This window comes from Heloderma suspectum, chromosome 2, assembly GCF_057233095.1.
Source record: "Heloderma suspectum isolate Gila_16-S chromosome 2, 16-S_ref, whole genome shotgun sequence".
Lineage (NCBI taxonomy): Eukaryota > Metazoa > Chordata > Lepidosauria > Squamata > Helodermatidae > Heloderma > Heloderma suspectum.
The window spans coordinates 213,321,079-213,339,668 of record NC_139459.1 but is presented as its reverse complement, the minus strand read 5'-3'; the positions used below and the strand labels follow the sequence as shown (position 1 = coordinate 213,339,668).

Sequence of the window (18,590 nt, the reverse complement as noted above, 5' to 3'; positions counted from 1 at the left end):
TGTGCAGAGATATGTATTTTTCACATACAGTGCAACCCCACCTCCCTCTCTGTTCCTTCTGTTCTTTCTGAACAAATTATATCCTTCAATTGCTGTATTCCAGTCATGGGAGTCATCCCACCAAGTCTCAGTTACACCTATCAAGTCATAATTTCCCTCCCGTATCAAGAGTTCATTCTGTTTGTTTCCCATACTCTGGGCATTAGTATATAGACATAGAAGACCATGTGCTTCATAATCTGGCTGTCTTCCGACTTGTTTCTGAAGACTGTTTATTGGGCACTATTAGAGCTGTTCTCTCCGTTGTGGTGCATGAGCCTTCATTCATTGTTACCCCCAACTTTACGTCTCCCTCCCCTGTAGGTTCAGTTTAAAGCCCTCCTGATGAAGTTCTTCATGCTGTGGCCAAACTCATTCTTCCCATCCTTTGTGAGGGGCAACCCATCCCTGCCAACAGTCCATCTTCCAGGAAATATAGCCCGTGGTCCCAGAATCCAAATCTCTCGCGCCAACACCACCTTCATAGCCAGTCATTCACCCAGAATATTTTTCTTTCCCATTCAATCCCTCTTCTAACTACTGGAAGGATGGATGAGAAAACTATCTGGGTCCCAAAGTTCTTGAGTTTCCTTCCCAAAGCTTCAAAGTCTGACGTGATTTTTTCATAGCTCCACTTGGCGGTATAGTTTGTTCCCACATGGATGAGAAGAAAGGGATACCTGTCAGTGGGCTTTATGAGTGCAGGCAACCCTTCAGTCACGTCTCTAATCCATCCTCCTGGGAGACAGCATACCTGGTGAGTCCATGGGTCTTCGCGACATACTTGGGTTTCAATCCCACGCAGCAAGTATTCTCCCACTGTCAGGAGCACCCTAGCGGCCTCTTTCAGTCTACTCCAATAGCCAACTCAAGACACAGACAAAAGGATTCTTTTCAAGGCTTTAATCCTTTTACAACTTAATGACTCTTTCAGATGCCAATCACCAGCGACTAAGCAAGGAACAGCAGAGTAGCCGATGTGCCAGGTTAGGCAGGTGGTCCCCGTTTGAAGGAGAATCACTTGCAGACCCTGAACGTATGGGCTAGGGAGAGTTCCTCCCTCTTTCCCTTGGGTCCATGGGATGCGACGGTTGCTTGCGTGCCAAACGGGCGCTACGCCTCCTTTCCGCGCCCTCCATCGCTCGTTGCTCCCTGCGTCTGCGTCGAGCGTCTAGCAAGCCCCGCTTCCGCACTCTCTCACTCCCAGGGTCACTATCTATCTCAGGAATGCTGGCAGGAGGAATCTGAGCCTGGGAGGGATGAGCGGGCCCCTCTCCCAGGGATTGCTGTTCCTCCTCAGAATCAGAACTGCTCTGGGGTTCTATCGGCTCAGTTTCCACCCTGACATCATCCCCGCTCCCATGAGCCCCCCCCCCTCGTGCTCCTCCCCTGGGGTCCCGGGTTTGTGGGGGTGGAAGTGCCTCAGCAGCAACGGAGCATGTACATTTTCCGTGGGTTCCCAGGATCACTCATCTGGCCCATACCCCTTCCAGTCCACTAGACATTGCAGGCGGCTGCGAGAAAGGTGGGAGTCCAGAATCTCTGTGACCTCAAACTCCTCCTCCCCCTCCACCAGCACTGGTGGCGGGGGGGAGCCATCCGAGCGATGAGGGTAACCAGAAACCAGGGGGGACAGCAAGGACCGATGAAAAACAGGATGGCTCTTCATGGAGGGGAAGAGAGCCAGGCAAAAAGGAACAGGGTTAATCTGGGCCGTAATCTGGAAAGGCCCCGTGCGGCGAGGTGCGAGCTTCCTTGCGGGTGAGTGAGAGGGGAGGTATTGGGTGGACAACCAAACCCAGTCCCCCAGTTACAGAGACGGACCCGGCTGGCCGGTCCGCAGAGGCCTTGTAGGCTGTCTTGGATTGCTCAAGGGAGTCCCGTAAGAGGTGGTGTACTGCTCGCAACTCCTCTAAAAAGTCATGGGCCACCGGCACCGAAGAGGGAGCTAGGGTGGATGGGAAAGCCTTGGGGTGGTAACCAAAATTGGCAAAAAATGGAGTTTGGCAGGTGGAAGCATGGCAGGCATTGTTATAAGCAAATTCTGTGAGAGGCAGCAAGGAAAACCAGTCATCTTGCTGGTAATTGACATAACAGTGCAAATACTGCTCCAGAGTCGCATTGGTGCGCTCGGTCGGGCCGTCCATCTGTGGGCAGAGGAAAGACGGAGCATCACATGGAGAAGCCCAAGTAGCTCCCTCCAGAAATGGGCAGTGAATTGGGCCCCCATATCCGAAATGAGACCCTTGGGCCATCCGTGGAGCTGGAAAACATGCACCAAAAAAAGCTCTGCCATCTCCCTGGCTGTGGGCAACCCAGAGCAGGGGATGAAATAGGCCATCTTAGAAAACAAATCCACCACCACCATAATGGTGGTCTTACCGTGTGAGGGAGGCAAGTCAGTGATGAAGTCAAGGGAGAGCAGTTTCCAAGGTCCTGAGGGGTAGGCAGGGGGCGAAGCAAGCCTGTGGGCTTGCCTGAGGGGCCTTCGCCCACTGGCAGGTTGGGTAGGAGGCGACATAGGTCTTGACGTCCCAACACACACGAGGCCACCAAAAATCCCGCGTCACTCCGTGCAGGGTCTTGGCGATGCCAAAATGCCCAGCGGTGGGGGAGTCGTGGCACTGATGGAGGACCTTCTCGCGGAGGGGTCTAGAAGGCACGTATACCCGGCCGGAATGGTAAAGCAGGCCACCTCGCAAAGAGAAGGGGTGGGGGGGGGCAGAGGCTAGTCCCAATTCCTCCACTGTTGTGCAGACAAAAGCATCCTGAGCCTGTGCTGAGTGAAGGAGCTCCTCCCAGGATTGAGGCACCGCAGCTGCTGCCAGGCTCTGGGGGGGAAGAATCGGGGGGGGGGATTTCCCTCACCCCCTGGCTGGAGGTCCAGCTTACGAGAAAGAGCATCTGCCTGTAGGTTGTTGGGGGCCTTTACATGGCAAATCTTAAGGTGGAACTAGGGGAAAAAAAGCGACCACCTAATCTGCCTCTGGTTTAAGGCACGGGCTGACTGAAGATGTTCGAGGTTGCGATAGTCGGTTCTAACTTCGACTGGGTGCTGTGCCCCCTCCAGCAGATGACGCCAGGTCTCCAAAGCGGACTTGATGGCCAACAGTTCCTTCTCCCAGATGGTATAATTCCTCTCAGACATGTCCAGCTTCCTGGAGTGGTAGGCGCAGGGTTGCAAACCGCCACCCACCTGATCTGGCTGAAAAAGCACCGCCCCCACGCAAAGTCAGAGGCATCAGTTTGCACTACAAAAGGCTTCCTCAGGTCGGGATGTAACAGGATCAGCTCAGAACTAAAAGCTTAAGTTCCTCGAAAGCCTGTTGGGCCGATGCCGTCCAATGAGAAGGAGATTTCCTGCCCTTAAGGAGGTCCGTGAGAGGAGATGTCAGCTGAGCAAAGCTGGGCAAGAACTTTCTGTAAAAATTAGCAAACCCCAGAAAACGTTGCACGTCCTTTTTGGTGGATGGAGCCTGCCAGGAGAGGACAGCCTGGACCTTTGCAGGATCCATCCTGATACCGTCAGCTGAGATAATGTAGCCAAGATAGTCCAAAAAGGTTAGGTCAAACGCACATTTCTCCAGCTTGGCATACAGATGGTGCTCACGGAGGTGCTGGAGGACGGCGGAGACATGGTGCTGAGGGGCATGGGGGTCCTCAGAAAATATAAGTCAATCATTGAGATACACAACGAGGAAAGTGTCCAAATAGTCCTGGAAGATGGCATTCATAAAACACGAAAACAGGGGGGCGCAGGCAAGCCCAAACGGCATCACTAGGTATTCATACGCTCTGTACCGGGTGCCAAAACAGGTCTTCCACTCATCCCCCTCCCGGATGCGAATCATATTGTAAGAGCCACACACGTCCAACTTTGTGAAAATCTTGGCTCGCCCCAGGCACTCCAGCATCTCGGGTATGAGGGGGAGGGGGTACTTGTCGGGGACCGAGACCGAATTCAACGTTCTGTAATCGTGCACCAGGTGGCATTCTCCCGATTTCTTGGTCACAAAGATGGTAGGGGCGCAGGCGGGGGAGGAGGAGGGGCGAATGAAGCCACGTCTGAGGTTTGTGTCCAAAAACTCCCGCAGAGCTCAAAGTTCTGGCTCTGACATCAAATACAGCCAGCCAGCGGGGATGGTCGCCCCTGGAATGAGGTTAATGGCACAGTCAAAGGGGCAGTGGAGGGGGGGAGCTGGTCGGCCTCCTTCCTATCAAAAACATCCCGAAAAGCCACATACTTCTCCAGGAGGATCACGGTAGCTGAAGAACTGCCAGAAGCAGACAAGGAGGGGGAGGAAAGGGTTAAGGCCTGGACTGGGACTGGCGCCTCGTTCGGGAGGCAATGCTCCCGGCAGTAGGGAGATGCAAATTCCATTTGCTGAAGCCCCCAAGAAATTTCAGGATTATGCTTAGAGAGCCAGGAAACACCCAGCGCGATTGGGTATTGGGGAACCTTGGCCAAGTGAAACTGAATCTGCTCAACGTGGGACTGGGCACGCAGAATGAGTGGAACTGTAATCTGGGTCACCGCGCCCGAAGAAAGAGGACGCCCATCGATGGTCTTCACTGCCAAAGGGGCAGGAAGAGGCAGGGTAGGAATCTTGTGGAAGAGAGCGAACGTTTCATCCACGAAACTGGTCATAGCCCCAGAGTCCACTAAAGCTAGGGCCTCCACCCCACCCCACCAGGAGGAGTGGAGGTGAACATGCAATAGTAGATGGGAGGGTGGGGGGGGGTTGCGGAAGGCACCCACCTGGTGTGGAACCGACCCCCACACTGGAGACCCCCAACAGGCTTGGGGGGCAGCCTAGTCAGGCCTGGGGAGGAGGAGGAGGAGGAAGGAGAGAAGAGGGAGGCAGTGGGGCTGCAGATCTAGTGCAGCAAGTTTTGGTGAAATGTCCCAGCTTTCCACACCGAAAGCATCGGCGCTCTGCGCGCTGCCACTCTTGTTCCTCCAGCAGCAGCGGGACTCGGGTAGCTCCCAGCTGCATCGGGGTCTTCGCCCCCACCGCAAGGGCAGGGGGTGGGGGAGGGGGCAGGAAACGGGGAATGGGAGGAGGGAAATCTAGGCCCCTGGCACCAGCACCCCTCCAGCCGACTATCTGGAGGCAGGTCTGGATGAGGTCCTCCAAAGTAGGCGGGCTAAGCGTGTGCGCCAACCCATCCAAGATCTCATCGTTCAAACTGTCCAAAAACTGAGCCACCAGTGCGGCATCATTCCACTGTAAATCCTGCATCAGCAAGAGAAAAGTTGTCGCATAGCTGGAAACTGAGTCCTTGCCCTGCCTGAGGTGGTGAATCTCCCAAGAAGCCATCTGCGTGCACAGGAGGTCACTGAAAAATCTGGCCATCGCTGTCATGAAACCTTGATAGTCCCCGAGCAGGGGGTCATTAGCGAGAAGAAGTCCCGAAACCCATTTAGCTGCCACGCCTGAAAGTAGGTTAATGATGAAGCCCACACGAACCTGTTCTGTTAGGAAATCCTCAGGTCGTAGGCACATGTACAGCTCCGATTGGGCCTGGAAGATCTGAAAAAGTCCTTTCTCACCAGAAAACCTCTCTGGCACAGCCAGCGGGCACTTGCGGCGGGGGGGAATCGGAGGTGGTGGGGATTGAAGCGCAGCTTGCAGATTCTGTACGGCAGTCGTCAGTTGAGCCACTTGATCACGGAGAACCTGGTTCTCTTACGCCAGAACTTGCACCACCGGGTCCCTGGCAACCTCCATTGGCATTAGGAGAATCACTTGCAGACCCTGAACGTACGAGCTAGGGAGAGTTCCTCCCTCTTTCCCTTGGGTCCACGGGATGCGGCCGTTGCTTGCGCACCAAACGGGCGCTACACCTCCTTTCTGCGCCCTCCATCGCTCGTCGCTCCCTGCGTCTGCGTCAACCGTCTAGCAAGCCCCCCTCCCGCACTCTCTCACTCCCAGGGTCACTATCCATGTCAGGAATGCTGGCAGGAGGAATCTCTGCCAGCTGCTGTGCCTGTGAGGGATGAGTGGGCTCCTCTCCCACGGATTGCTGTTCCTCCTCAGAATCAGAACTGCTCTGGGCTTCTATGGGCTCAGTTTCCACCCTGACATCCACTACTACTACTCTTCTCTTCTTGTTGTTGTTTTCAAACCTTGGTTTCATTGCCTCTGCTTGACTGACCTTCAGCCTCTTTCTCGCTCTCATGAGGGGTCCCCTGTAATTCTTCCTCTGCAGGCTGTCCTCCAGTCTCATCCTCAAGTACCTGGAAATGGTTCCACAGCTCCACTGCTTCCACTGGTCTGGAGTGGCTTCCAGTTCTTCTGCTCCTAACTGTCACCCTTTTCCAAGGAGTATCCTCTACTGTATTTTTCCTCACCTCAGCATTTTCCTCTTCTGCCTCAGCTTGCTGTTGCTATTCTAGCTTCTGTTCTTCACTTTGCTGCTGTAGTTCCACCGTTCTGTCCAAGAACTCTTTGTGTTCTCTTATTCCCTGGAGGATCGACACTCGTCACTCCAGTGCTCTTACTTTTTCCTCCAAATAGCTCAAGGCAGTATACATGGTTTCCTCTCCTTCCCTACTTTATCCCGTCAAACAAGTTAGGCTGAATCAATGTCTGGTCAAAGGGTACCTACGGAGCTTCTTGACTGAGTGGGGATTTGAACCAGGTTATCCCTGGTCCTAGTCAATCACTATGAACATGTTCTTCATGGTCCCTGTGACTCAAGAGTTTTAGGCAGGAGTCCTACCCACCTTCCCTTCGCATGCTCTGGGCATGGTTCCTGCCTGCCTCCCAGTTCCTTTTCGAATATGGCAGCAACTAGCAGCATTTGGAACTTTCTCACACCTCATACCAAAAATCTACTGTCCCCTCCGAGGGCACCACTGAACATAATTATTTTTGCTTTCTCTTTTCTTCCTTTCCTATCTTCTCTGAGTTTTTCTTCATTTTTTCTTTGCTGCCCCTTTGCGTTCCATGGACTCCATGGCCTTCTTCAAAAATTGGACCTGCCGTGGCAGGGAAGATACCGACGGACACTCCAGCTGCCTTCTCTGCCTCAGAGAGGTGCACAGGGTGGACTCCTGTATCCACTGCCAGGCCTTCACAGAGCAGGTCAGGAGGAACACAATGGTAGAACTTCATGCCCTATTGTGGGAACAAGCCCTCCAGGCAGTGGATACAGTCGCACTGAACCAGCCTCTGTATACTGCCTCAGCCTCCATTTGGAAGAAACTGTCTCCAGCTTTCGTGCAGGCTCTTCTAGCACACAACGTAATGGAAAGTGCTTCAGGGCAACAGTCCCCAGTATCAGGAGTACCAGCCCTTGCGGTACTGAACAGCTTTGGCTGTCCGCTTTGACCAACAGCTTGAAACCGGCCCTTCAGTACTGACAGTTGAGACCAAACATGTCAAATAGACCAAGTCCCCAAATAAATGACCTTCTAACACCTGGGCTCCAGAACCAAAAAAACCAAAAAGACAGGTCATAGGATAGAGTCCAACACTGAACCCAAGCCTACGCTGGCTCCAAATTAGCTGCCCTTGGTACAAATGGCGCCTCAAACTCTCATGTGATCACCAGTGCCAATCCTGGAGAAACTACAACTCCACAGGCCCATAATTCCCTAGATGATATCTAGTGCCTGGACTTGGTATCAGAAGGTAAATCCAGGGAACATTCCTCACTGGAACTGTACTGTCACCCCCAGTACCGCTCCCCAAGAAAGTATAGATCTCCTCAGTACTGACAGTCCTTGCCCTCTCTGAGGTTTTCTTCATCATCACTATAATATGCCATGGGAGAGCCATAGATGCCCCAGTCTCTACAGGTCTTTTTCTCATTATTATGAAGACTGTTCACCACCAAGATGGCACCATTACAAGTATAGGGATACTGACTACCTGCATCATCATTCTGCAATGTTCTTGTTCCCCTCACTTTGTAGAATGATCTAAGACAACTTCTAACCTTGTAACACCTTCTACCACAGTACCAAGCTTTACGAGTTTGCCACTCACCTCTTCCGGACAACTTCTTTCAGGACATAATCTTGAAAAAGTTCCTGGAGCCACTGGCCGTGAAGTCACCTCTGGAAGTACAACTCAGTCATTGTTGGCCCCTAACACAGTGACACTTCCTAACAACCCCTCTTCAATGCAGGATGGCTATTGCTTAGACTCATCTTCCATCTCATATGTCTGGGCCTAAACCTCACCGGACGCAGCTGTAGGGGTCAAAATCCTCTATCCCCATCAGGTGATAGAAGACCATACATGGAACAAATTCTCAGAATGGCAAAATCCCTTGGACTAGAAATTAAGGTTTCCCCAGTCCCGGATCCAGTCTTTAAAAGGGTGCAACTAGAATTAGCTCCACTGGTTACCATCCCAATTCTTCCAGTGTTACTGCATATAATCAAACAATCCTGGGAGAAGCTTTCTCTCTCCAGCCAACATCTAGAAAAATAGAAAATTTATATAGGGTGCAGGAAGAGGATTGCACTAGCTTCTTCGAACATCCCACACCAAATTCCATAATACAGAAAGCATACCGATTGAAGACAAAAGCCTCATTCTGCACCTGTAGATTCAAAGGGGAGAAAGTTAGACTTGATGCGATGCAGAATTTACTCCACTGCACCCCTTCAACCCCATGTAGCAAACTATGAGGCATGCATGGCGGCTTACCAACAGTTCTTATGGGAAAAAGCAGCAACCTTCTTTGACTGCCTCCCGGAAATTGCCAAAAACCTAGTGAAGATATTCCAGGCTGAAGCCCACAGACTCACAGACCAGCAAATTAACACAGCCCAATATAAGGCTGACTGTGGCTTCAAATCTATGGCAGCCACCATCCCTCTGAGATGGTATGCCTGGCTCTGTACTGCAGGACTCTACCAGGAGGCTAGATTGAGAGTGCAAGACCTTCCTTTTGACCGTGAGGGCCTTTTCAGTGCTTCCACAGATGACACCATGCACCCAGAAGATGAGAATGGGGTCTCAATCCTCATTGGCCTCTGCTAAGAAGCCACACCTGTACTGGCTATGTCAATGGCTACCTTGGAGCCAACGGAACTTGGGCCCAAACTGAGCCTCCAAACAAGTTTGTTACCCCCCCTTTCACTCCAGGAGACCTGGAAGAAATTGCTACCCTTTTGAGCAAGTGCGCAATAAACCCTCCCAAGCTCAAAAGACCACCAGTTTCTTCTGCAGGTACATTATAGTCCCCCCAAAGCACAGTGGCCTTTGGCCTAGACTCTATCTTCAGGATGTCAATCACTACATTTGTCCCCCCACCCCCGCCAATTCAGGATTTTTTTTGTGGGGAGATTGTTTCGCAATAATAAATCTGCACTTGGGTTACTTCTATATTGCTATACATCCTATAGCTTGCTTTTTTTGAGATTTGCCTTGGGCAATGAATCCTTCCAATTCAAGGTTCTCCCTTTCAGCCTAGCCACGGCCCCAAGAATCTTTATAAAGTGTATGGCAGTAGTGTATGCACATCTAAGACTTCAAGGGATTGTCATCTTTCTCATGGCCTCCATCGCTGCAGTAACTCCACTAGTGTGCCTCCGTATAAGACCACTCCAATCACAGTTCCTATGGGTCTTCAATCCAGAAATGGACCATCACACCCAGCCCTTGTCTTTTCCCAATGCAGTCTGACTCTTTGGACTGGTGGATTGTCTCAACACACCTCCTCCAGGGACCCAACTTCTGATCCCCTCATCTGTCTGTGATGGTCACTATGGACGTGTCTCTCCTTGGCTGGAGAACCCACTGTGGGTCATACAGAATCAGAGGACTGTGGCCTTGTCAGGAAAGAACCCTGCACAACAATCAACTCAAGCTACTTTCTATTGCCAAAGCCCTAAGGGTGCCTGAATTTGAACAGATTGTCCTTTGACAAAACAAAAAACACCAGTTTTCTTCTATATAAACAAACAAGGCGGGATGAGATCCCTCCCAGTCCTATGACTTACTTTCAATTTCTGGGACTGGTGTGTATGTTGCCACATTATTCCCATTGCTATCCAACTTACAGGGACATCCAACATCCTAGCAGACTTGCTCAGCAGGTTGAGAACTACACCACAGAAGTGGGAGCTCTCCCCAACAGTCACATTCAAACTTTTTGACATGTGGGGCACCTGGACTATGGACCACTTTGCTATAGCACTAAGTAAAAAATGCCATTCTTTCTGCAGCAGAGTGGGTCACGACACAGACTCTATGGGGGACACTTTCTTTCTTCACTGAGGAAACTCTCTAGCCTACGCATTTTCTCCTTTTCCTCTCATCACATGGATAGTGAACAAGATACAGGATGATGGGGCTCACTGCATCCTAATAACCCTGTCATGGCCCAAGAAGGCATGGTATGCGACACTTCTCCTCCTCTCCAGCCACACCTTTCTCCATCTTCCTTGTCTCCTAGACCTCCTCACAATGAGCAACGGAGATCAGGCACTCTGGTCTAGGGACCCTATATCTCATGGTATGGAAAGTGGGCAGCTTCACCAATTCTCCAACAAGGTCTTAAAGGTAATGACTGCTTCCCACAAACCTTCCTCCCAGGCCGCATATGCTGCCAAATGGAAGGCCATTCTGAAATTCCTTGCCCCAACGGGAGTTAATCCAAAATCCTGTGGTCTCCCAAATCATGACAATATCAAGTCTTTCTCCCTCTTCTCCCACCTCAAGTTAAACAATCCCTGAAAGGACTTGCCAACCTGTATTCACCAGCCTCCCCGCCTGTTCCAGCCTGGAGTCTTGTACTACTGATGGCCAAGCCTTTCGAACTTTTGGTCACAACCGACCTCAGGCTCCTCATGCTGAAAGTGACTTTCCTCGTGGCATTACTTCAATACAGAGAGCGAGCACACTGTGCCCTAAGGCATGACCAACTGTTCCTTAATTTTCATAAGAACGCCCAGACTGCTCTTTTCTCCTGAAGGTTGTCTCACAATTTGACTTAACTCAAGATACTGTACTGCCACCTTTCCTTCCTCAACCTTCCTCCCCAATGGAGGTTAAGCTTCAAGATGTCAGACGAGCACTTTCATTCTACTTCAAGCACAGGACATCATCCTTTAGAGACTCTGCTTGTTTCTTCATCTGCCACTTGGGGCCCAAAAAGTGTTGTCCTGTGTCATCACAAAGCTTCAACAAGTGGGTGATCTCAACTATACCTCTCACCTATCAGCTGGCATGCCTGCTGTCCCCCTGCAAGTAAGGGGACACTCAACCAGGGCCATGGACTCTTCTGCTGCTTTCCTCAAAGGTGTCTCACTTCTGCAACTGTGCAGCGCAGTGACCTGGGCTCAGCCTTCTACCTTCCTCAAACATTACCGCCTGGATATCAGAGCTTGCATTGATGCAGCCTTCAGCAGAGCAGTCCTTTCTTCAGTTTTGGCATGACATTCCCCTCCTCCAGGAAATCTCTTGCTTTTCAGTCACTCATATGTGTAAGTCACAGAGACCACGAAGGAGGACAGCTGTAACTGTGGTTCTTTGAGTGGTATTCTGTGAATGCACACAATCCACCCTCCTCCCTGCTTCAATGCTTTACCTTCTTTATTCCTCCACTGTGATGGACTTGGAACTGAGAGGCAGGCAGGAGCCATAGCCTGGAGTGTGGATGGGACTACCGCCTAAAACTCTGTTTAGCTCTAGAATGTTCTGAATGACTGTTTTGTGCAGATGCAGAACCCATATATGTGAGTTCAGACCCCTTGAAGAAGCACCATTACAGGTAAGCAACCTGTCCTTGTAACAGGCAGTGCTGAATGTGTCTGTGTTAATACTGTTCTAATATCCTGCAGAATTACTTGAATAGCACGTGCGTGTTTTCTTTACAGTAAAGGGACAGCAGTGATGAATGCTGACTGGTTTTTGTCCCCTTGAATTACAGAGCTCCCTTCCAAATTCCACAACAAGCATGATCAGTGGGGAGCTGCAGTCATACAGTGACATCTGTGAAACCCTGTCTGTCACTGAAATAACCTTAGGATTCCTGGCTATGGCTGGAGGGGACCCAGAGATGACTTTGACTGAATATGTTGAAAATATCCTGCAAATGGGCAGTCAGACAAGTGCTCATGTGCTGAAGGTGAGTGCAAGGGATCAGTGCCCCACCTTGTATCCTACAGAGTGAAAGAGTCGAGCAGATCAGGCTAATGCTGTACATTTCTCAAATGTCCCCCATTCTCTCCAGATTTCTCTGTTACTCAGGTAGGTGGGATCTTGGGTGCACATTCCTAAGAAGCCTTTTTCAGTCCCCACAGAGCAGCTGGGTATAGCTGGTGGTGAAACATAGGGAATTATCTCTTCTGCAGTTCTTTGCTGTCTAACTATAATACAGAAATGGAGGGGAGATGTCTGTCAGGCTGTCTGATATGGCAAGAAATGAATATATCTTGTCCTCTCAAGGAAAAGAGGGTTTAATGACTTAACCCTTCCTGCCACTTGTGGAAGAGTATGCTTTGAGAATGGAGAAGAACAATACCAGGTCTACACTATTTCCTCTGCATTCAGTCCCTAGTCTTGCACAAGTAAGGGATATAAGAGAGTGCAGGCAGGTCCTTATTATCTTAAGGAACATTGTTCTTGATACTTTGTTAATATCTTTCCTCCTAGTGATTGCTAGTATTTCATTATTCTTTTTTGTCTTGCTGCTCATAGTGACCAGGAGGGTAGCTGCGTTAGTTTGTTTTAGCAAAAAGGATTGAACTTGTGACATCCTAAAGACTAATACAGAATGACACCCAATGTCACACTGGTGGAAGGCTGTTCCAGGAAGCTAACTTCCCTGCCTCCTCCTTCCCCCAGAGCCCCCTGAAAATGCTACACCCACCTGAACATGGTGGACTTCAGCATGGGGGGTGAGCGGAAAAAGGAATCCCCAAAACTCAGATGAAGGTACTTTATGCAAGTGTAAACTTTATTATTTTTATTCTTCTAAACTAGTATCTAGCTATTTTGGTTTGAACTTTATAACTACAGTTCAGAACTAGGTTTAAAGTAATCTGATTTTAAAAACAACCATTAGATAAGAGTTTCCATGTTCCTTTCAGGCACTGAGTCGATGTCAGCTAAAGCACACCATTGCACTGTGGCAGCTCCTCTCGAGCCATAAATCTGAACAGCTGCTGCATCTGAAAAGGGTAGGAAGTGGGGAAAGGCTGGGATAACTTGACATTTCTTGCCACTCTTCTCCCTTCTTCCCCTAACTGTGCCACTGTATGTCTCTTCCTCACCATGTTCCCCCCAGGATCCCTTTGCAGAGGTCAGCGTATCCTATAAAGATGAGCTCACTACAGAGAACACCAAACTCCTCAATGACTTCCTCAACCAGGCTGAGCTGGAATCCTTCCTCCAAGAGTTGCATGAAATGATTGTCCTGAAGCTGAAACACACCCAAGCTGGAGAAGAATTCAATCCCACGTGGAGGTATGAGCCTGCAAAGCCCAATCCAACTCGCTTGTACGGTGGCTTATTTTGTTCCTCACCTAAACTTGGCTGTTTTGTGCTGGTGAAGAAACACTTACTGTTTGGCCATGTACTGTAGAGTAGCTGAACATACTTGTGATTCTTTCTCTTTATTTTCCAGCATTAAGGAAGTGCTTGCTTCATACCTCGAAAGGAAACAGAGCAACACACTTGAGGAATTAGAGGATATGTTCCCAGAAGAAATCCGGCTCTCCCAGTGTATTGCTGCTTGGAAAGTGGCTGCTACTCTTAAACAAAATCGAAAGCTCAGTTTACGCCCTTCTTCTCTTCTCCCTTCCAATTTTAAAAAAAAAATTCAACAATGAAGCACTGGATTTAACTGTTCCTCTTCTTGCTCTGAGCAAAATACATTCTGAGGCCAAAAAGCTTTCATAGTTTAAGGAGATCCTAAACAAAGGTGTCTGGCCCACTCTCAGAAAATACAAGTTAGAGATGAAAATCATGTTAGTGCCCATAACTAGAGGCCTAGTGTCATAGGTCCCTGGAAGAATCCTGGGATAGTCAAACTGTGGGTATAGTTTATAAGCATGTGGTTATATACTACTGACAGGTCTCATTTCCTTTTGGTCATTTAGATGGGCAAGAGAAAAAGAACTAGTTCTTATTTTCTCAAGTTTTCTATTTTCCCTAATGCTACCAAAGCTGCTTTCCGCTGTGATCAGGGACATTTGCCATGACACTTCCTGCACCTTGGTGTGCCTGTTTTTCTCTTTGGATCAGGACACCCGAACAAGGCATGTCAAAGCTCAATAAAAGGATGTCTGCCTTCAAACATAATTCAGCATAGGCATCTACCCAGGGGCACTAGCTTGACATCACTGCCTGCACTGTTCATTTTTTAAGAGAAGACACATCAAAGTTACTCCTAACCTATCCCTTTTCCTTTTGAGGCAACTTTCTTCATATTCACACAAGAACCTTGAAGAGCCTGAACCCCTCTATGTACAAACTTACGTTCCTTGATTTAATTGTCTTACCTTAGGTGTTACTAGTTGAAATTAGTGTTGTCTGACATTACAGTTGTCCCACTGTCATTCTTAAATTTGTAACTGTGATCATGATTCTTTGGCCTGAAAATCAGTGCTTTGTAAGTGGAGTCTCAAGACACATTTCTGCAATCATATTTGAGAAGGAAACTGTAAAATATCTTGGATGTACTGAAGCAAGTTACAATTTTAGTGTGCTTCCAAAAATAATATGCAGTTTTTCATTTCATTGAGGGTCATTATGTTAGTAGCTTGGGATTATGCTGATAATTGAAACAAGGAAAGGAGGAAGTTCTTTGGATGTGAATAAGGTTATTTCAAAGAAGGTGGGAAAAAATATTACTTTCATGTCAACTGGTGCATTATTAACAATTTAGGAATGTTTTAATCTGTTGGGAAACACTGTACATTAACTCCACTCATAGTGTGAGCATCTTGGACTCCAGTTAGATTGCAATTGATTTAATTTGGAATTCTGTGTGCGTGTGTGTGAGAGAGACAGTTGTTGCCTTCTCTTTTTCTTTCCTGTTCCCTCAAATAAACTCTTTTTTATATTTAGACATTTGGATGCATTGTTTTAAAAAGGGAATTCTCAGTAAATTCTTCCCCGTGTGAAGGACCCCTACAGTTACAAAATTACCACTTGTGTTCTCAGGACGTAACAAAACTTTTTAAAAGTTCTGTGTTTCCGGGCTTTGGGCAAGGAATTCCAAAGCACCTTACTTTTTATTTTTTCCTAAAGCTGGGCTGAAGGGAGGGGTCCCTGGCAATAGGGCTCAGAAAACTCCCCAAGCAGCTGGACAGACTTGGGCAGGAGTAGAGTCCATGGACACATTTGGCAATTTGAGAAATTGTCCTGGACACCACCACAAAATGGCTGCCATGGCAGGCATGGCTAGTCGCAAAGGACACATAGACCGCCCAAATGACTGAGTACAAAGCAGAGATGTGTTCTGAGCCCCCAAATGCTAAAAAAACTCCTTGGAACCCATAGTTCTCCTTTATCTTCTGGAGGTCATTCCAAGACATTCACATTAGCCCATCCCACTGATTGACAGGCAAGGTGGAATCCAAATGATCCTATCCAAGTGGAAGGCTACCCTGCCTTCCCAAACTGACGGTGCCTAGCAATGATTAAACAGGCTCCTTGCTGAGTTCTGAGAGCTCAGGTCCTTTTATTTTTAAGATTACTTTGTCAGTTTTCCCTGCCCCTTCCTTTCCTCGTCCCTCTTCTCCCCTCCCTCAACTTTTCCAGTTAGGGACTGGGATTGGGCTTCATTAAGAGAGTGGCCTCAGGTGCTGCAGTGATTGTTTGTGAGGAAGGGCATCTCCTCACTCACCAGCTACCAGTGTGCGCAGTCTGAGGACACTCCCAGAGTAGACGTTGGGAACTGTGCCACCGTACCTGGGCAGGCAGGCCCCAAGCCCAGAATGCTGCATGTTCTAGGTGGGCTCCAAGCTCTCCCTACCCAGTATGAAGCCAGGGCCTTGGGCTTTGTCCTCTCCTTTGGTGCGAGTTGTCCCTGGATGCTTGGCAGTCCTGCCCTTGCTCTCCCTGAGTAGTAGCTGAGCTGTAGGGCTCTCTCTTCATTTTGGCACAGAAAGTGCCTGGTCTATTGCCACTCCACCCTTGCTCTCCCTACCAGGTTGAAGCAGGACTGTTGGGCTCAGACATTTCTGTTCTTGGTGCAAAAAGCACCAGAAAGGGGGGTGGGGTGACCACACTGCTCTGTGCCTCCGATCCCCACCACAGACACTTTTAAGTCTGTGGACATCAAAAGCAGCTGAAATTGACAACAGTGATTGAAATCTGACAGGTCATGTTTCAGAGCCCATCAACTAGGGATGTCCGCGGAATCTGCCACAGACTCCAATGAGGCCGAATTCCAGAATTCCCGAAGTCTGCGGCGGAACGAATGCACTTACCTGTGCCTCTCTGGACCAAATATCCGCCCCCAGCCAGTTCTGTTCTGCTGTCTGTGTGGAACCCGGAAGTAAGTGATCGGATGCAAATGGTGACCGCTACGGTAGGCTATGCGTCTCTATTTACGTAGATACTTACGTAGCCTATCGCGTGAAAAAACAGGGATGCAAACGGCATAGTGGACGCCATTTGCGTCCCTGATTTTTCATGCGATAGGCTACGTAAGTATCTATGTAAGTAGAGATGTGTAGCCTATTGCGAGAAGAAATGGGGATGCAAATGGTGTAGCTGATGCCATTTGCGTCCAGAGAGCACTGTTTCACGCAGATAGGAGCCGGAATGGAGCCGGCCATCTCAGATTCCGGTGGGGAGGAACAGATCGCCTCCCCCCCGTTGAGGATTCTGGGGGGAGGAACGGATCGCCTCCCCCCTGGCGGACTCCCCCCCCCCATGGACACGAGGTAAGGGGATCCATACATCCCTACCATCAACACAACAAAAGAGTGGAGTTAGTGCCTTTAAAAACGAGAAAAAGCCATTCAATCAGTGGCTCTTCCGATGAAGATAGCGATCTCAGCATGGCACCTAATTAACCCAAGATGGCTAAAAAAATCTCAGACATCTTAACAGAAATCTCAGGGCAACTGCAGGGGCTTGAGAGGGAACTCAAAGCTGATTGGTCTACTGCTCCTAAACTACTGGGCCTGACAGGCACAGTAACTGAAATCTCAAAAACAGCCAGTGAAGCACTTGACATGGGAATAAAGAACCAAACTGATATGGAGATTTTAAAAAACCACACTTTCAATTGCAGCAGATGTCAAAATCTGCATATTAGAGGACTGAAGGAATCTGTTGGTCAACTGGAACTAACAACTACAATGATAAAGTTACTAAATACAACCTTCCCAGATAAGCAATCACAGCATGTGATATTGAGAGGGCCCTTAGAACCCTCAGGCCTCAACCTCAAGAAGACAGCAGACCAAGAGACATACTTATTAAGTTTCTTAATGGAGCCATAATAGATAAAATACTGCAAGCAGCTAGAATTCTGAAGAACGTGGAATACGAAGGCAGTCATCTACAATTCTTTATTCACAGAGACTGTAAAAAGCAGGCATAAACTACCACTGGGGCTTCCCATTTAAGCTGATCTTTTTGAAAGATAACAACACCTTTGTAATCACTTCACACCAGGAGGGGAAAGCAACCTTAAACCAACTTAAAGTGATCCCCAAAGGGAGATATATAATATGCCAATTGATGAAGAAGATGCAATGGGGCAAACAATGGAAGCAGGAATTCTAAATGGTCTAGGCTGCCAAGGAGACCCCATCAGCTTCACAAGAAGAATTTACCTGCAAACGAAGAAAGTAACTCATGAATATTTATCCAACATTAGAACAAGGGACTTGACCCAGCGAGAGTGACTGCTGCAATATAAGATGTCCTAGAAAAGTATTGATATAGTTTACTATTTAATCTGTGGTGGGGAAAGGGGGGGAATGTCTTCACTCTCTAGCCTTCTTGCTGGGGGCGAAGGAGTTATGCTCCTTAGTATGGGTGTACTAAGGAAAAGTACCCCATCCGACAAGACTAGCCCCAAGGTTAAGGGGAAGTTTGTGTTGTTTGTTGTTAATATGTTAAGGTTTTTATTACATGAGAGTCAATACTCAGAAAATGGGGAAACTAATTTCTATGCAATAGTTATTAAATGCACAGGTAGCTTGAATAATCTGTCTAGCAATATAAGATGAATGATATATTATCTCATTTAATGTTAGAAGGCTGGGAACTCCTATAAAGCATAAGAGAATACAAAAAATATGCAAAAGGGAAAACCCCCAAGTAGTTTTATTACAGGAAACCCACTTGTAGGAAAAAAGAGAGAAATCTTTATTGTGTCCATGGGTTGGGGAATATTTCACAGCAGCAGGGACTTCCAAATCTAGAGGGGTGCCTATAATGTTTGCCAAAAACTTTAATATGAAAGTCAATGACGTTTTAAGAGATGAAAGGGGTCACTTTATTTCTATAAAAGGTACTCTTGGTACAAAAAATATCACCACAGGTTCAATCTCAGAACAACTACAATTTTTAAAATATATTTTACAAAAATTGAGTGTAAGGAAGGGGAAGTAATTA

The 18,590-nt window shown here is 48.4% G+C and overlaps 1 protein-coding gene across 7 annotated transcripts in view; it reads left to right on the top strand.

Annotated features, from left to right (window-relative positions):
- Window positions 1–15,076, top strand: part of LOC146353923 (E3 ubiquitin-protein ligase RNF213-like) — a 208,397-nt gene extending 193,321 nt beyond the window's left edge. For 6 of the 7 annotated variants that reach the window (XM_084837681.1, XM_084837679.1, XM_084837677.1 and 3 more), the window contains 4 exons: window positions 11,935–12,132; window positions 13,097–13,186; window positions 13,294–13,472; window positions 13,633–15,076. In XM_084837681.1, coding sequence (XP_084693807.1) covers window positions 11,935–12,132; window positions 13,097–13,186; window positions 13,294–13,472; window positions 13,633–13,837 — 672 coding nt within the window. In that variant the 3' untranslated portion in view covers window positions 13,838–15,076. Of the gene's footprint in view, window positions 1–11,934; window positions 12,133–12,704; window positions 12,791–13,096; window positions 13,187–13,293; window positions 13,473–13,632 lie in introns of those variants that run through there. The other variant, XM_084837682.1, reaches the window with a different exon arrangement.
- The last annotated feature ends 3,514 nt before the right edge of the window (window positions 15,077–18,590 follow it).